The following is an 18,295-nucleotide window of genomic DNA, read 5'->3' on the forward strand; positions in this document are numbered from 1 at the left end:
TAGTAAAGCATAACGTGGGCTTATGTTATAGCCCTTCTGTTTAAACTTCTATGAATGTTGGACGTGGGGGAGGGGGGGGGGGTAGATAGAGGGATGGATAGAACTTTACTGATCCCGGAGGGTCCAGTAGAAACACATATAATTGCACTTAAACGTAGATATATTATGCAGAAAAATAAGACATAAGTTGGGCATAAGTTAAAGTGCAAGTAAAGCAGACATTTAGCCTTTAACAATATATTTTATAGATTCTACATTTAACTTTTTTTTTTTTTTACTATATTTTACTGTATGAACTATATTTAGAGAAGGCTGGTTGCACTAAACTGGACTATATCAGAGTCAGCTAGAATTTCTCTGCTTCATTGCAGGCTGCATTTTATTAACTGAAAGCCTGCTGTTTTTGGACCCAAACATTAAAGGGGAATTCCACCAAGTTTTCAAAACCTTTGCATAATTCAGTGGTTGAGATATAAACAAAGGCATTCTGTTTGGTTTTATGTGAAACGATTTATTTTGCAGAGAACTTTACAGACTCAGATTTCTTTACAGTGGTGCTGATAGGAACCAGGTGTCCCAATGTCTACAATGCAAATATAGCCATTTTGTTTACTATTGAAAATCACCAGTGAACCTACAGACCTTCTGGGTGTTTTTTTTATGTAACATTGATGATGGTAAGATAACAGCCAATCTGAACAACATGGAGACTATTCTTTGGAGACTACTTTGCCTTACACCCTGCATGCATCCTGCCACCATGATTTGATTCAAATAAATTGATTAAAATAATAAAAATGAGGTTTTAGACCAAATCTTTATCACAAAACTCATGCAAAGCAAACTCTCTGAGGTATATGTGCTTGATATATACTTGACTGCTGGTGGCAGTAGGTAAGGTTTTCACTTGAAGATACTTCATTGGTGTAAACCATGTTAATGAACATTTTAAATAACTGAAGAAGTGTAAACTTAAATGTCTTGAATTCAGTAATAACACAAAAATAGCACATTTGTGAAGTACTAGGAGTGTACTGTATGCATCACCTACTATTTAATGTATTTATTTAAATTTATATCATTTGTTTCGCATCTATTGTCATGTTTGACCATTTGTTTGCTTCTAACAAATGCAATTTTCCTTTTCTCTCAGTGCAGCAAGTAAAATTCACTTGTATTTCCAGCAGATATTTGAACTGGACAAACGTGTGGAGCTAAGGCGTTGCCCCGCCCCTTTCCCTGTGCCCCTCCCACTAACGCTCTGCCCAAGCATGTCAATCATGTGACGTGTGATGCCTCGTAGTCTCTCACTATGTCTGACCGACAGGCCACAGTCAAAGGGAAAGTGTCCAGTGTATAACGGCACTAGCCACAGTCCGCTGTCTGGACTCTTGGGCCTTCAGCTTGAGACGCTGAAGCTCTGAGAGAAACCCGGGGACGCCGAGTGCATCAGGAAAGAGACCAACTCCTTCTACAACGTGATCTCACTCCACCACAGTCTGCCGGCTAGCTGTCAGAGCAGAGGCTGACCCCAGAGCAGCTCTCAAGTGATCACATGCAGGCTGCAGGACCGCCATGTGTCCCGCTGGACAGCTGCCAGCAGCCGCTCGGACACACTGAAGTAGTATGAAGAGGCGCTGGCTGATGTGTTAAGGCTTTAACGCTAATGCTCTGGTGTCTTTCCAGATTCTTCTTAACGGGATAGTCCCGAAATCCTTTAAGCGCCTCTGCAGAACTTCAGTAGTGGAGTGAGGAGAGGGGAAACTATGAGGATTTCTGGACCATCACCATGTTCTTAAACACGCAGAATGAGAGCGAGTCGGACGCTGCCAGCCTGCTTCCCCCGCAGCCTGCAGTGAAATGGACCCAGAGGATCAAGAAGAAGGTGATAACCGAGGACTATAAGCTCTCGGGGCAGGTGCTCGGTGTCGGTCTCAATGGAAAGGTGTTCGAGATCTTCCAGAGGAGCTCCGGGGAGAAATTCGCGCTCAAGGTAATTCAGAGTCGAAGCGGTTAAACGTGCCAGGGCGAGTTTTCACACCACATTTCGTCCGTTTGATCGTGTTTACTGGCCAAAACAGTGAAGCGACCGCCGCGTGCAAAAGTTTGTGGATTTCCTAAATGAGAGCAAGTAACGCATCCTCTTCAGAGAACACACTGCTGTACAGGCTTAGACACACTGATATTTACTGAACTGAACATTTGGGGGGGGATAAAATATAAAATGTGGCCTGTGCAAAAGTTATGGCACATTTGTTCCACGTACAGGACATATAAACGTTTTTCCCTTAGAATATAAACCATAAATGTAATTTGAGCAGGAGGGTTATACATATTCACAGAACAGAACAATTAGTCCTGTCTTGCTGGATTTAGTGCAGCTCAGTTTGACAAATAGTGAATAAAAATCATCGTGTTCACAGTAGTTTTTTAAAATGTAGCACTACTGTTTCTTCTGTCTCAATCCCAACTGATCAAACTGATCACGTCATATTTCGTGACATATTGTGTATCATGAAAATTTAGCAAGTATCGCAATATTATATTTTTGCCATATTGCCCATCTCTCTCTCTCTCTCTCTCTCTCTCTATATATATATATATATATATATATATATATATATACATACATATGTGTGTGTGTGTGTGTGTGCATACAAAGTTGTTTCATGAAGTTGATCAAAATTTGTTCCATATTAATACTTTTTGTTATTTTAGATAAAATACAGTTATTATTACATATCATACAATTATTACACTTCATTGCTGTCAGAACAAAACCTCATATCTCCAAACTGATAACTTTACAGGAGAAGGAAAAAAACATACATTGCTTTTAATGTAAGTCAAAGGAAAGACTTTTTTTTTTTATCCAAGCCATTTTGGGCCACTTGTTTAGGTCCCTTCATTGTGAAATGTAAACACAATATAAAGGGCGACAGTTTTTGGATTATGTCAAATACTGAAAAACAAAATTGGAGATATGAGGTTTTGTTCCAAGAGCGCGCACACACACACACACACACACACACACACACACACACAACAAACTCAAGTTAGATTAACTACTAACATAATCAAGAAGTGACAGAGGACTCAACCGATCGCATTCTGATTTCCAATAGGCGAGGCCACTTTCATGAAAAAAAAAAACATCACTCTACGCCTTCTGGAAATCCTAGATAAGTCAGTGACTGTGAATATGAGCATTAATCTAGCCAGGTTTCATTCAGATGTTTAAAGCAGAAAAGAGCAGCGGCTCTTTACCACGTCTGTTTACTGAAAGAGTCACTGTAAAACTGCTACTAGGTAAATACATGTTAATATGTCTGTTACAAGCTTTAAATATCATGGTTTAATCGAGAACACCAAAAAAAGTTAATGTGCATCACTGTTAGCACTAACATACTACTAGAATCCCATAGTGGTGCTAGCAGAAATTAGCATGATCATAGAGATGTTTGTGTCATTTTAACAGTCATAGTTCACCACTGTTTGGAAAATGATGTGATACAGTAACTTTAGGGCAATGACGGAAAAACAAACAGCATCTTCATTAGGCCAGTCACAATTATTACATAATCACCTAATTATTTAAAATGAATGCACTTATTTAAGCTGACAGCAGTCATTTTCCACAGTCATCAGATTTCAGTCATATTATGCTACAACAAACAAAATATGAATTTGGTGCTCTAATAAAACAAAATAGTTCTGACCTCTAACTTGGCGCTCTAATATAGTTAGAGGGCAGTGCTGAGTAATGTGTGTTTATTTGTTACCTATGTATCTAATTCGTTTAACCCTCATTTAAACCCATCAGCAGGCCAAAGGGTTTAATAGACACTTATATAATCTAAGAATAGCTCCGCCAGTTTGAACTGAATTCCCTGTAAATGCTGAATACTAAGTCTTAGTATATAATAAGCCTGGGATTTTAAGGGGTTAAACGTTTTTAGCATGTGTGCTGGCAGAATGAGCGTCTCTTTGGCTTGTATTTTCACTCTCATGAAGAATGCTTAGCTTTGTTGAACTCTACTCATAATTAGGTGTAATTGCTGTAAACATTATGTGAGTGTGCTTAGTACTGATTTGACAGAACAACCAATGTTAGCTACTTAGGAAACATAGGTAGAGTGTGAGCTGGCTAATCAGCTGTTGTTGCCACTTTTGATTTCTATTTTAATAGTTGCAAACAATGAACATGAAAAAACAATGAAATCATTAATCATAACTGTTTATATGGTAGCTAAAATTTCATGACTGTGACCGTCCTTATCCTGATTCATTTCTTTTTATTTATATATGAAATTGCGCTCTAGATTTGCACTAACGAATGATCCATTGTAACCGCTCAGGACATATGCCAGAAACTGCCCCCACCCAAGGGGGTATACTATAAACACATTCCTGGAAGGGCAGTATCTGCTTCAAGAACAAAACGCTGTTCATCACTGACATGCCCATATGCTGGCTAGAGCTTCATGTTTCCAACACAGCATCTCCTGTGTTTACATCCTCCCTTGATTACAGTATAACATGCCATTATTCCATAGAACATACTGTAAACTGGTGCGATATATCATACAAACAGTTAACTGCCTTCTTTATCGTTTCCCTGATCTGCCGTTTGTGCTACATAATATATCATATGTTTGAAGGTGCATTCAACAGCTTGCTGGTCAGTGTATGTACCTCTCATCCATAGGAATCGCACACACACACACACAAACACACACACACACACACACACACACAAACACACACACACACACACACACACAAACACACACACACACACTTGTCATCTATCATAATAAACACACTCATGCAAGCACTATTTCTTCTGTCTCTTCCTCCCAGAGTTGGTTTCATATTTCCATTTTTATCTGTGTATTTGAGATGAGTGTGCGCTTTTCCAGTAGGAGATAAGGTGTAGTTTTTCATCATGCAGTCAGAATATCGATCCTGCTCGGTTGGCTTTTGAGCATTCGGAAACACAGAACACACAGTGCAGGCCTGGGAAAAAACGACTGCCTCATCATTGTCCTCCATGCAGTCCTGAACTCAATGACAGAAAGTGACGCCACAGCTTCTCACAGCTCGGCAGAGGCTCAAGCTCTTAAGCGCTGAATCATTTTAGCGGTGGCCGAATCAGGGTACTAAATCACAGAGCAAACGTCTCAGCCCAAATGGCAAAGAACAGAAGTCAAAGCTGATTAATTTACGCAGAAAGCTGTGACTGACTTTAAAAGGCAGTGGCACTGGCTCAGGCACCAGACTGAGTGTCTGGCTCATATACAGCCTTGGCAATTAAGCTGGGGGGGGGTTGACTGTTATCCTCTTAACTCACCATCTGCTTAAACAAGTTAGACAGGAGTGAATGAAAGAGAAGCCACCAGCCTCAACCTCCAAACTAGGAATCCATAGTAGAAGGCCAATCAATCCATCCAGGCTCCACCCACAAATGCGTTCTTTCATAAAAAAGTAAGCAAAACTTTACAGAATATTTGTAAAAAAGCGCAAAACTAAAAACAGGCTAACTATTCATTAACTACATGGACTATTTAATGTGAAATGACAGAGCCATTCTGAAGTATGTAATAAAAGTGTGAACCTGCAGCAGGATATTGTTGTTTAAGGAAATACATTTATGATGTGTTATTAATTTCAGTCATTGCGCGTGGCATGGCACACTGTTAAATCCAGCAAGTTTTGATTAGCTATAACAACATTTTGCAGCTCAGAAGCATTGTAAACTGTAAATTCAACCAAATGTAGTAACTGTAAATAAATATTATAGCAGACATAAACCAATGGTGCATTAATGTTTCTCATTAGGTTGAATAACGTTTTTGCCAATATTCTGTAAAGCTTGTTCAACTTCGCAACAGCTGCTATAAAAGAACACGTGCGCAGAGCATGAATAGGTTTCTTCATTTCATTCTGATTTGACACATAATTTGGAAGCATATCAGATTAGATCGTTCAAATGCAAATGTAATATGCAAAATTGGTGAAATTTAGCTGGAAAAGTGCATTCGCTGAATAAAATGAGTGATTGTGCAACTTAAGAAGTTGCAAGGCAGTTGCTAAGGTGCTACCAAATACACTGTATTGCCAAAAGCATCAAGTCACCCATCCAAATCACTGAATTCAGGTGTTCTAATCACTTCCATGGCCACAGGTGTATAAAACCAGGCACCTAGGCCTGCAGACAGCTTCTACAAACATTAGTGAAAGAATGGGTCACTCTCAGGAGCTCAGTGAATTCCAGCGTGGTACTGTGATAGGATGCCACCTGTGCAAGTCCAGTCATGAAATTTCCTCGCTACTAAATATTCCACAGTCCACTGTCAGTGGTATTATAACAATGACAGTAACTCAGCCACAAATTGGTAGGCCATATAAAATGACAGAGCGGGGTCAGCGGATGCTGAGGCACATAGTGTGCAGAGGTCACCAACTCATGTGGCCTCCAGATTAACTCAAGAACAGTGTAGAGAGCTTCATGGAATCAGTTTCCATGGCTGAGCAGCTGCGTCCAAGCCTTACATCATCAAAGCCTTGAATGCAGTGGTGTAAAGCGCCACCACTGGGCTCTAGAGCAGTGGAGACATGTTCTCTGGAGTGATGAATTGCGCTTCTTTGTCTGGCAATCCGATAGACGAGTCTGGTTTTGGCGGTTGCCAGGAGAACGGTATTTGTCTGACTGCATTGTGCCGAGTGTAAAGTTTGGTGGAGGGGGGATTATGGTGTGGGGTTGTATTTCAGCAGTTGGGCTTGGCCCCTTAGTTCCAGTGAAAGGAACTCTTAATGCTTCAGCGAAACCAAGAGATTTTGGACCATTTCATTCTCCCAACTTTGTGGGAACAGTTTGGGGACGGCCCCTTCTTGTTCCAACATGACTACGCACCAGTGCACAAAGCAAAGTCCATAAAGACAAAGATGAGCAAGTTTGGTGTGGAAGAGCTTGACTGGCCTGCACAGAGTCCTGACCTAAACCCTATAGAACACCTTTAGGATGAATTAGAGCGGAGAATGCGAGCCAGGCCTTCTCATCTAACATCAGTGTCTGACCTCAGAAATGCACTAGTTGAAGAATGGTCAAGAATTCCCATAAACACACTCCTAAACGTTGTGGAAAGCCTTCCCAGAAGAGTTGAAGCTATTACAGCTGCAAAGGGTGGGCAGACAACATATTAAACCCTATGGATTAAGAACGGGATGTCACTCAAGTTCATATGCGGCAGACGAGCGAATACTTTTGGAAATATAGTGTAGGTATTATTATGGTATTTGATAAGTGGTTGCTATGGTATACCAGGTGGTTGCTAGGGTGTTGCCAGGAGGTTGCTAAAATGTTGCTAGAAAAAAAAAAGGTTAATGATGATTGTACAAAATCTGTATGCCCGATCATAAATCTATCTACAAGCACATGATTCCTAATCAGACTGAACATTCTAGTATAACGTGTCAATATTTTGAAAATCTCTTTCACAAATTAGTGGACAAAAATGTGTCAGAAGAAGAATAAGAGGTATATAAATTGGATAACAATAGTGTTGCTTCACAGCGCACAGTAGCTCATAATCACATTTGAATTTGCCTTTTGATGTACTAATATTGACATTTCATTGACACAGTTTCATTTATAATATGACACTTTTTTCATTTTACTAAAAGGTAAATGCAAAAGGGAAAATGAAAATATATTTGGCAAGAGGTCAATTTTTTGCTTTAAGGTGTCCCTTAGGACCCCCAAGCCACAAGGGGTCCCATGAGTATGCTTTATTTTTTTTTTTTACATTTAAAATTTTTGTCATTATTGAGATTGGTAGAAAAAATATGGCCTCACTTTATTTGGATACCCCCAACAGATTATCTATGAATGTTCAATTTATTAACAAAGTCTTCATTGAAAGTCAATTGATTCTCAACAGTGTCAGAATTAGGATTAATACTATGGTTAGTCTTAGGACCAGATTGAGGGTTAGATTTAGGTTTTGGGTTGAGGATAATGTTAGGGTTAGAGTAAATTAATATAAATTTAACCCCTTAAATACCCAGGGTGCATCAGCAGGCCCAAAGTTTTATTATATGCTTCTATGACCTAAACTTTTTAAGGGGTTAATAAAGTTAATAATAAGGGGTTAATAAAAAATAAACTGGATAGAATATAAATGACATTCAAGAAAGCATCTACATAGCTTTTACAGTGATCTATCCAAAACTCTAAAAATCAAGAAAGCGGAATTGTTGCATCACTTGTTGTAATTTTGTTGCATTTGCTGTATATTTATAGTGACATTTTGTTGTTTAATATTCTGCTTCTATATGTGTTGTTTATCGCTTTGTTATGTTCCCTTAGCATTTACTTATCTTATGAAATTAGTATTAATTGTGTTCATTTGTACAAAATAATACTGGAGAGACTGGGAGCCCCCATAAATTGCTTTCTAGGACACTCTAGGTACCCTCAATATTTTGGACATGAGAACCGTTTTTGGGACTATCCTAAGACTAAGACCCCCGTTCTCTCTCAGCTACACTGGCTACCGGTCCCGTCCCGTATAAAGTTTAAAATCTTACTTCTCACTTTCAAAGCTTTGCATAATCTTGCTCCCCCCTACCTCAGAGAACTGCTGACCTCTTACACTCCCTCTCGCTCTCTCAGATCTTCTAGCAATAACTTACTTGCTGTTCCACGCACCAGACTTTCCACCTTGGGAGGGAGGTCCTTTAGTGCCATGGCCCCCAAACTCTGGAATTCTCTTCCTCAATCCCTCAGGGACTGCTCTTCTCTTTCTTCTTTTAAATCTGACTTAAAGACTTTTCTGTTTGATGCACATTTTTCTTCCTCCTCCTCTGTATAGTTTTTTTTGTCTTGCTATGTGAAGCGACCTTGGGTTTGTGAAAGGCGCTATATAAATGCAATTTATTATTATTATTATTATTAAGACTACTCAATGTAATGGAATGTAGTCTTCCACATTATGATAAATATAAACAGACTGTTTCAGGCTTGGTTCTTTCCAGCTCTGGCTCCAAGAAGTGCTTTCCACAACCTTCTCAATGACATAACCGCTCCTCTCCATCGCTCCATAGAGCTAAGACTAGAACATCTATGAGCTATTTTATATTTAGCTAGTGGGAATTGCATTATGGTGATATATTTGGGTTTCCTAAAAAGCTCTTCAGAGATCAAAGAGACTGCATTTCTGTTTATGGGTAATATTACAGCAGCTTTTGATTGAAAATATCTTTTTTCTGGAAGTGAAATTACATTTATGCGGAACTTCTCCACACAGTTTTCATTTTGTGTGGAAAGTGGAACTTCTCTTTTATCTAATACATGTAACCTTCAAATGTCAGAACTATCACCAACGGTAGCCAAAGCATAGTGTAATTTTCGGTTAATTGTTTCTCACTTGTAGGGCGTTGAAAGTACAGATTTCCAGTTTTCAAACGGTGTCCCACATTTTTAATTAAAGAGATATTTAATGATTTGAATTGCTGTGTGTACAGTCTGGTTTGCAGAAACAATAACCTTCCTTTACATTTTGCCATGTTTTCTCTTATTTTGACAGTGAAACAAGCAGAAGAAGATGGAAATACGTACTTAAATGTATTGATACAGAATGTAAATACATCATTACATTATAGCAAATATATAGCAAGAATAGCAAAGCAACAGTTATACCTTTGGACTTCCAGTATGGAAACATTCAGCATGTTTTATCTGTGTAAATACCCTGCAGATGCTGAAGGACAGTCCAAAGGCTCGTCAGGAGGCGGAGCTTCACTGTCGGGCATCTGTCTGTCCCCGGATTGTGCGGGTCGCTGACCTCTTTGATAACTTCTATCAGGGCAAGAAGTGTCTCCTCCTCGTCATGGAGTGGTAGGACTCTGTTTATTAAGCTTTACTACACATACACGTACTAGTCATGAGCATTTCAGTCAAATGTGATGTTCAAAATTGATTTCTAAGGCATTATTCTAAAAATATTTGAATATTAATAAGAGTCCTGAGGCTACAGGCCACCACACACCTTACACTTGAGTGACACCACCCAGCATCTTAGGTCTACTCACTATATTAAATGCACACTACACCACTACAACACAGAAGGGTGTCAGTCTAAAGTGTTAAAGATGAACCGATGAATGCTAATCATCTGATTTACCTGACTTTACATCATTACCAAATCTTCACATTGCATGAGGGCGTGTACACTGTCCAGCTTCTGGCAAGAACATATAAAACTGCAGGTATAAGTTTGTAAACTTCTTTTCCATTTTTGATGCGATACTTTCGGGAATAGGAAGAAAAAACAAATAGGAACAAAAAGTCCAAGGAGCAGAGGACCGTGTCTACTATTGGTCTGAGAAATCATTGAAATTGTCTCTTCATTGCGTCATAGTTCATTTGTGTGAAATAGAAGAAAAAAAATTCAACTTGACTTGTCACTTGTTTCCCTGCTGCTGTGTCGCCCGACGATAAATCGTGGCTACAAAAATCACGTATTCCCATAGGAAACTGGGCACCTGTAGTCTGCTAATGTGAGTGCATGGTTAGAAAAGCCACATCATATTTGTTGCTGCTTTTCTGTAACACTTTCTGTCAGGGCCAGAGTGGGACTTGTTTTCAGACTGGGACTTACATGATAGTTACATGATGCTGACCACCCCACCCCAAACTCTAACTGGTTTTCTTCTGCTACACACACACACACACACACACACACACCACATTACCTTTGTGATTCATGTAACTTTTTCTAAAATATGCACATTTTCATCATCATTTCATTTTCATTTTATATTTCTTACTCTTATTATTATTTATATGCTACAGTGGGATAATTAGTGGTGGCTAGGTAGTGTAATCAGAATTGATGAAGCTTTTATCTTAAATGTGTCAATCATGGTGGTCAACATGATACAGACTATGTACGTAAACTAAGTAAGGTCAGTATTACTCACTGCCCACATGCTCAGATATATCCTCATCCTCCTTTTTGGCAGATATACATTTGGATGAAGTTTTTATAGTTTGCCTGAGTTCTTTCTATTCTGTCCTATTCTATTCTAGCTCACTGTTGTATTACTGCCATATAGCTGTTATTACTGTTTTTCAGATTTATGGGTAGCTATATGTTTACTTTATGACTGTTATCATTCTGTCCCATCTTAACCAGCATGGACGGGGGTGAACTATTCCGACGCATCAAGGCACGCCGTGAGCAGGCTTTTACTGAGAGAGGTATGAACACAGCATTCTGCAGGTTCATTATGTAGTTTTTAATCCTAAAATGTTTAATTCATTAACTTCTGTGAATTATTCTGTAAGAGTTAATCTAATGTAAAAGTCATGTACTTATTAAAGTGGCACATGTATAGGCCCATAATGGGTCATTAGCGTTTGAATTAAGGATGAACGAAATGGTGAAAAAAGATTTGAATTGGACTATACAATTCATTCAGCTCAGCTGCAGATTGGCCTTTCATTTTTGGGTTCTTATTTCTGTTTTTACTCTGTGCAGAGGCCTCAGCCATTATGAAGAGCATAGGTGAAGCCATTGACTTCCTACATTCCATTAACATAGCACACAGGGATGTGAAGGTAAGCAACATCTTTGCAAGCTGAACTCATTAAACTGCAGATGTATAATTTACTTATTAACTTATTAAACATATTGTATTACTCAATACTCCCTTTAAATCAAAGACTATAGTAGTTACTTTTTAGTAACTACTATGAATTATTCAGTAATTACAAAACTAATATGAGATATGAAAGTGAGGACATGAGAGTGAGGAACTGAAATGTGGACCCACCTACAGGCCCTTGCAGTATAATTGGGTCAGTCTGAATCTGTCCATTCAGTCTGACCGAGCTTTTTCAGGTTTATGCATAATTAAACTGCTTGCTTAGTCAAGATTGTTTACAGTGACAGTAACAGAAACCAGACAGTGTGTTTACATGCACTTAATAATCTTAATAATCTGATAACCGGAGAAAATCAGATTTTGTCAGTAATCTGATGAATGTGTTTATATGCACTTCAATAATGAGATAATCGGAAATCTCCAGGGTTACATGAACTGGGCAGCAGTCAGATTTCTGCTTTGAAACTCACAGAAGAAGACGTGACGTAAACATGATGTAAAACTAAAACTTTTTTAAAAACATTACTTGAAAATATGAACATACCTCATCTAGAAGACGAAGAATATTTAAATCCTTGAATGTAGTTGGTGTCAGCATCGCTACAAAAGTGTTTTGCTGTGTGTTGCAGCAACGCTGCTTGTTTATTTCCGGTACAGCAGTCTGTTTTCGCACATGCGCAGACTGAGAAATCTGAAAGAAATCAAAGTAATAGTTTACATGCACTGAGAAAACTGATTACTGAGCTAAAATCCAGCTCTTTATTTTTTTTTTCCATCTTTATCGGCTTTCTTATTCAGATTTCTAGATTGGAGTATGGTGTTTATGTGACCATTTAAATTATCGGGTAACTGCAGAAATCCAGTTACGTTTGGATTATCGAGTGCATGTAAACACACTCGCTGTTTTACAGTTTTATGAAATTTTGGAGATTTTGTCTGAAAAATATACAAAATCTATCATGGTGGAGAGGTATATGCAGGAAATTGTAAGGCAAAAGATGATTTTACCACAGGATGAAAAGATCATCAACATTACATACAAAAGCTTAGTTTCACTGGACATTTTGGACAGTAAATAAAATGTCTGTATTTGCAGACATCTCGTCTCCTGGTTCCTATTGCTACCATTTTAAAGAAAACTGTGTCATTACGTTTCTCTACAGTGCACTTTTGTCTGCACCAAGCCACTCTGAATGTCTTTATTTGCATCTTTATTGGCAATCATTGAACTACATACAAAAGCTAATATACCTACATTATTGGAGGTCAAATACGTAGCACAGTCCTCCAGCCTCAGTCTGTATTCCCAGAGCAGTATTACAATCATGCTGACCCTGGGCAGCAATCAGTCAGCTTGCATGATTAGGCACTGAATGTATATGGAGAATCAAAGACAAGATCAAGCAGATGTCTTACCTCTGAAAGCTGAATGTATTCTACACAGACTGTCAATCAACAACAGGTAAAAACCCCTATAAAAATTGGATTAGAGGATCCCTGGGGCTCTGAAAGAAAGCTTTCTGCAGTGGGAGATTTCTGTGGGCATCACAAGACAAGTCATATTTCATCATTCTTCTATTATGCTGTCTATCTGTCAGCCAGAGAACTTGCTTTATACATCAATGCATCCTGACGCTCAGCTCAAGCTCACAGACTTTGGATTCGCCAAAGAGACCACATCCCAGAGCTGCCTGGCCACACCCTGCTACACTCCCTACTATGCGGGTAAGGAAGGGCTAGCTGGCATAGCATGTCACAAAATAAAAGGATTGTCTTTCACAGATTCATATTCAGAGACTTCAGATAATGTTTTATTGGTTTAATGGTTCATTCCACTGTTTTTCTTCCAGCCCCTGAAGTGCTTGGGCCTGAGAAATATGACAAATCATGTGACATGTGGTCACTAGGTGTCATCATGTACATACTGTAAGTGTCCATCTCGAATGCAAAATTATTGTAGCCGGATGGGTTGTAGTTAGACATGTAGCTGGCATTCATGTTTTGGTAAAACACATCAGTATTTGTTGCTGGTTTGTTGTAGGTGTGTTAATGGACGCAGGTGACAGCCACTGTGGGCCTCTGTTAGTTGATGTTATATATAGGGGTGTACATTTTGACCAATTGGATATTCGATTAGCCATAGAGGTTGATGAACAGGCAATCGGGGAAGAAAAACAAGAGAAAAAACACTTTGGCCGATATTTATGTAGGGCTAGGGCTGTAGGCTAACATGTTCAGGTGACAGAACTAGTATTGCACAAACATTTATCAGCATGCAGAGGAATACATTTGAATGTCTTATTAAAAAAATAACTGAGGAAAATAGCTGTTTTTGTGCTGGATGAGGTGGCTAATTCTTCCAGTCCTGGTGGGTCAGTGTCCAGCACAGTTTGGTAGTTTCCTGACTCAAACACCCACAAAACCTGGCAATTAATGGATGAGTGCAAGTAAATCACTAAGCTGTGCTGGACTTTGGCCCTCCAGGACTGGAGTTGTGCATCCCGAGCTAAGCTAACTGGCACAGCACTGCATGCTGATAAGGACTCAATGACTTTTTTACAGGTGGATGATGTGTCATCATGTTAGTCAGAGAAGTATACCTTCACTGTTTCTGGACCTGCAGTGGTTAACACGTCTGCCTTCTACACTGTAGACTGGGGTTCAATCCCCCACCTGGGCAAACACCCTACACTATACCAATAAGAGTCCTTGGGCAAGACTCCTAACACCACCTTGGCCTACCTGTGTAAAATGACCAAACTGTAAGCTGCTCTGGATAAGAGCGTCAGCCAAATGCCATAAATGTAAAAAATGGTTAGCGACAAAGGCCCACCACAGCTGGTTCTGCTGTCTCTGCCTTTTTAGTCAAGGCATTCTTAGTAATGTGCTCACAATAATGTACCTGTCTCCTTACTTACACACTAACTCGTGAACACAAGTGAACTCACCTTGTTAAAACATGTTAACCAGTATATTTTTTTCTCATGACAAAAACAACACCACCAAATAGTGATTTCAAAGTACTCTACCTCTTCAAAGTACTCTACCTGTGCTCATTCCTAGTAACAGAATTAGCAGTTAGCATTTGCTTTGAAGCATGTTGAGTCATGCAATGACACTGCATTAGAATCAGTTTGAAACCATGTGATGCCGCTTCACATGACTCAAAGGAATTACATGCTAGCCTTCATTCTACCAGCTTAATAGCATCGTAGACCTAACTAGCAGGTAGAATTGGACATGAGGAGAAAAAATGTTTCTTAGCAAAGCAGATTTGCCAATTACTGGAAACTGATCCTACCGATAGAATGACCCTCAGAGAGTTCATGTATCTTCCCTGAATCAATGAGAGTTGTGGGCTTTGTTTACTTATTTTTTTCAAAATTTTATTGACCTTTCATTTAATAGAAGACAAACGCAGAAAATGGCAAAACAACTTACCTCTTCACTCAAGGCTATTCTTTTCCTTCTACTTTCCTTTTTTTCCCACATGCATACAAGTTCTTTTCTTAAAAGCGACCTTAAAAGTGACCTTGGGCATTAGGAAGGCATTAAAAAAACAGAACAAATAAGCTGCTGGAAGAAGCAAAAAAGATGAGTCACTGCGAGCCGTCCTCATAGATCTTTAGAGCTGGACTGTACAGTTCAAAGTGACTGACCAAAGCCCCGCCTTAGATCTTCTCCTACTCTCTGATGTAGGAATATGTTGGACATTACGAAAAACCTTAAAAATGAAAAATTCATCAATAGCAAAAAAATAAATAAATAAATAAAATTAATTAAAACAGCAATGTGGTGCCTTTTTGAAGGATACCAAAATGTCCTTATGAACACAGCTTGAATCTCCTCTGTCTCTCACTGTAATTAACATTCTGTTCTTCCTCTAGATTGTGTGGATATCCCCCTTTTTACTCCAACCACGGCGTGACGCTGTCCCCAGGAATGAAGAAACGGATACGGAACGGCCAGTATGAGTTTCCTAACCCTGAGTGGTCAGCGGTCTCAGAAGAAGGTAAGAAGTTTTAAGATTGATTCAAGAACATTTACTGCCATAAGTATTCGGTACACAGGGCATTAAAAAATGAATGAACGATGGAACTCTTGCACTACAGCGGCATGGTCCTACAACTAAAATGATAAAAAGAAGTACACAGGGGGCAACAGGGGGGAGCTACTGCACATATGCAAGAAGTATTGCAAATCGTCACTGTCCAAAAAAACATGCATGTTCATTTTTTAACATTGCAACAACAAACTACATTAACTTATATTAAAAGGTAAGAAAGTATTCGTGTTCTTCTCGTGTTAAGTTACTGTCTTGTTTTTCTTTGGTCCACCAATCCACCAGATAACAAGTTCCACTGAATAAAAGTTAGGATTCCAAACAGTAGAGGTGCCCCGCAGTATGGAGTGAGTTAGATGGCAGGGTTAAATAGAAATAGTGCAAAGTGTTCAGTGCATTAATGCAAGGACACATCCCACTGCGGTGTATAATATAGAGTGTAGCCATGTGTGATACCGCGTGTAGAATAACACAGTGTGGGCTAAAACAGTATACGACTGCGTAAACACAGTGTAATGCAACATATACAGTTAACGAGAATATGGTAAAAAATAATAAACATGATATGCAAAATGTAGTTATACAGCTACGGTATGAATCTAAGAGTGTGAAGGAAAAATGCACTGACCAAAAACATATTTGCCATACTTTCTGTGAAAGTCCTGTGGAAGCTCAGGCTTTGTTTCAGCAGTTTCTGATGGGGCAGTTTGTTTTTTTCTTTTCTTTTCTTTTCATTTTCCCAGCAAAGCAGCTGATTCGGCAACTGCTGAAAACTGATCCTACAGAAAGAATGACCATCACAGAGTTCATGCGCCATCCCTGGATCAATGTGAGTTGTCGGCATCATTTTATTTATTGTTTTTTCAAAATGGTATTGGCTTTTCATTTTAACCAAGACAAAAGCTTAAAAAAGTAGCCTGCAATAAACCAGCAACCAACAATTCAGTCCACACAGAGGACACAGACACAACCCTTTAATTAGCATCAGTTAACTAGACACACGCACGTATTGATTTACTGTTAACTTACATTTACATTTTAAACTTACATTTAAAATAAAATGTCAGAAATCTGCAGGAATATTTTCTCAAACCTCCAGCTTTCAGTCTTAGAAGTTGGTTGCATTTTCTGCTTCTCATGCAATAAGTAACCCCAAACACAGGCAGTGATGTTGAGGTCTAGGCTCTGCAGTGGTCAGTCCATTGTTCTGAGAATACCAAGTGTCTTTGTTTCCTTTTCACATCAAGTGCTTGTGAACAGCTACACATGACAGCAGTTTTCTTCTCACAGTGAAAGGACGGAGAGAAACACCTACCTTTAATTTTAATGTGTGTTACTGTAACGAGTCTTTAGTCTGTGTAATTTTGGACCATTACTATTTCATTTTGGTCATTTTGTCATGAAATGTTCATAATAAAAAGTAAAGGACATGTAATGTTTTTAAATGGTGTAAAGAAATGGAGTCGGTTTAGATGTGACACTGACAACCTATTGACAAGAAACCACAGATCTATTAATGATGAGTGGCATTATGACAACTACCACTAACAGCCATGCACTAATCAGCATCTTGTTACGAAGTAGATGAGTCCTATATGTCACATTATACACCTAAACCTGTTTCCATACTATTTCACTTTTTCTTTTATACTGATAAAACCAACCTGCAGAGATCAGTTGATGTACCTCAGACTCCTCTGCACACCAGTCAAGTTCTGACAGAGGAAAGCCACGTCTGGGATGAAGTCAAGGTCAGTGGCAGTTTCCAACATGTGACCTGTGGGATTAAGTCTGTGTAATTCATTCTAAACAGGAGTTACTCTGGATCTGTAGGTGGTGCTTGTTTTATTTATGTTTGGCTGATCATTTTTGCTGGTATGTCCAGGAAGAGATGACTAATGCTTTGGCCACAATGAGAGTGGACTACGAGCAAGTCAAAATCAAGACGATTGAGGACTCGTCCAATCCGCTTCTTATGAAGAGAAGGAAGAAACTGGCTAATGCATCACCAGAACCACCAGGGCTCTGACAAACAAGCTAACAAGACACACTCACACAGTTCAGTGCACTGTAAGCACTTACACTCAAAAACACACACTCAGCACCAACGATCACTCTGATTCCCTTTTGTTACTACTCAGACTGTAGAGACGTGTTGCCTTTTGATTTATTTATTCCAGCGTGCACCAAAGATAAACCAAACATGGAATTCTTGTTACTGTTTTTCAATGACGTTCGTCCCTTGTTTCGCTTTTAATGAATAAAAAAAGTGTGATTTGTCAGTGTTGTGTTGCTGTTGCCTTTCCATCTGATGTGGGTGAAGTAAAATGGATTAAAACACAGTAGCCTGAAAAGATTAAACATTTCTGCATAATTCAATGGTGGAGATGTAAAACAAGTGGTTTGATGAACTTGTTCGTTGTAGAGAAACTAACCGACTGATTTCTTTAAAGTGGTGGTGATAGAAACCATGGGTTGCAATGTCTGCAAGACATCTATAGCCGTTTTATTCATAATCCCAAACCACCAGTGAACCTACACAAGTCTTCTGAGTTTTTG

General features: G+C 39.0%; 1 protein-coding gene across 1 annotated transcript; it reads left to right on the forward strand.

Moving 5' to 3' along the window:
• Positions 1-1,333: 1,333 nt before the first annotated feature.
• On the forward strand, positions 1,334-18,018 carry mapkapk2b (MAPK activated protein kinase 2b). The gene is made up of 10 exons (XM_017686823.2): positions 1,334-1,993; positions 9,762-9,901; positions 11,202-11,266; positions 11,547-11,626; positions 13,272-13,398; positions 13,524-13,599; positions 15,561-15,685; positions 16,480-16,565; positions 17,407-17,487; positions 17,622-18,018. Exons 1-10 carry the CDS (start codon positions 1,790-1,792, stop codon positions 17,763-17,765), a joined length of 1,128 nt encoding a protein of 375 aa, XP_017542312.1. The 5' UTR covers positions 1,334-1,789; the 3' UTR covers positions 17,766-18,018.
• Positions 18,019-18,295: the final 277 nt, after the last annotated feature.

This window comes from Pygocentrus nattereri, chromosome 29 (genome assembly GCF_015220715.1).
Source record: "Pygocentrus nattereri isolate fPygNat1 chromosome 29, fPygNat1.pri, whole genome shotgun sequence".
Lineage (NCBI taxonomy): Eukaryota > Metazoa > Chordata > Actinopteri > Characiformes > Serrasalmidae > Pygocentrus > Pygocentrus nattereri.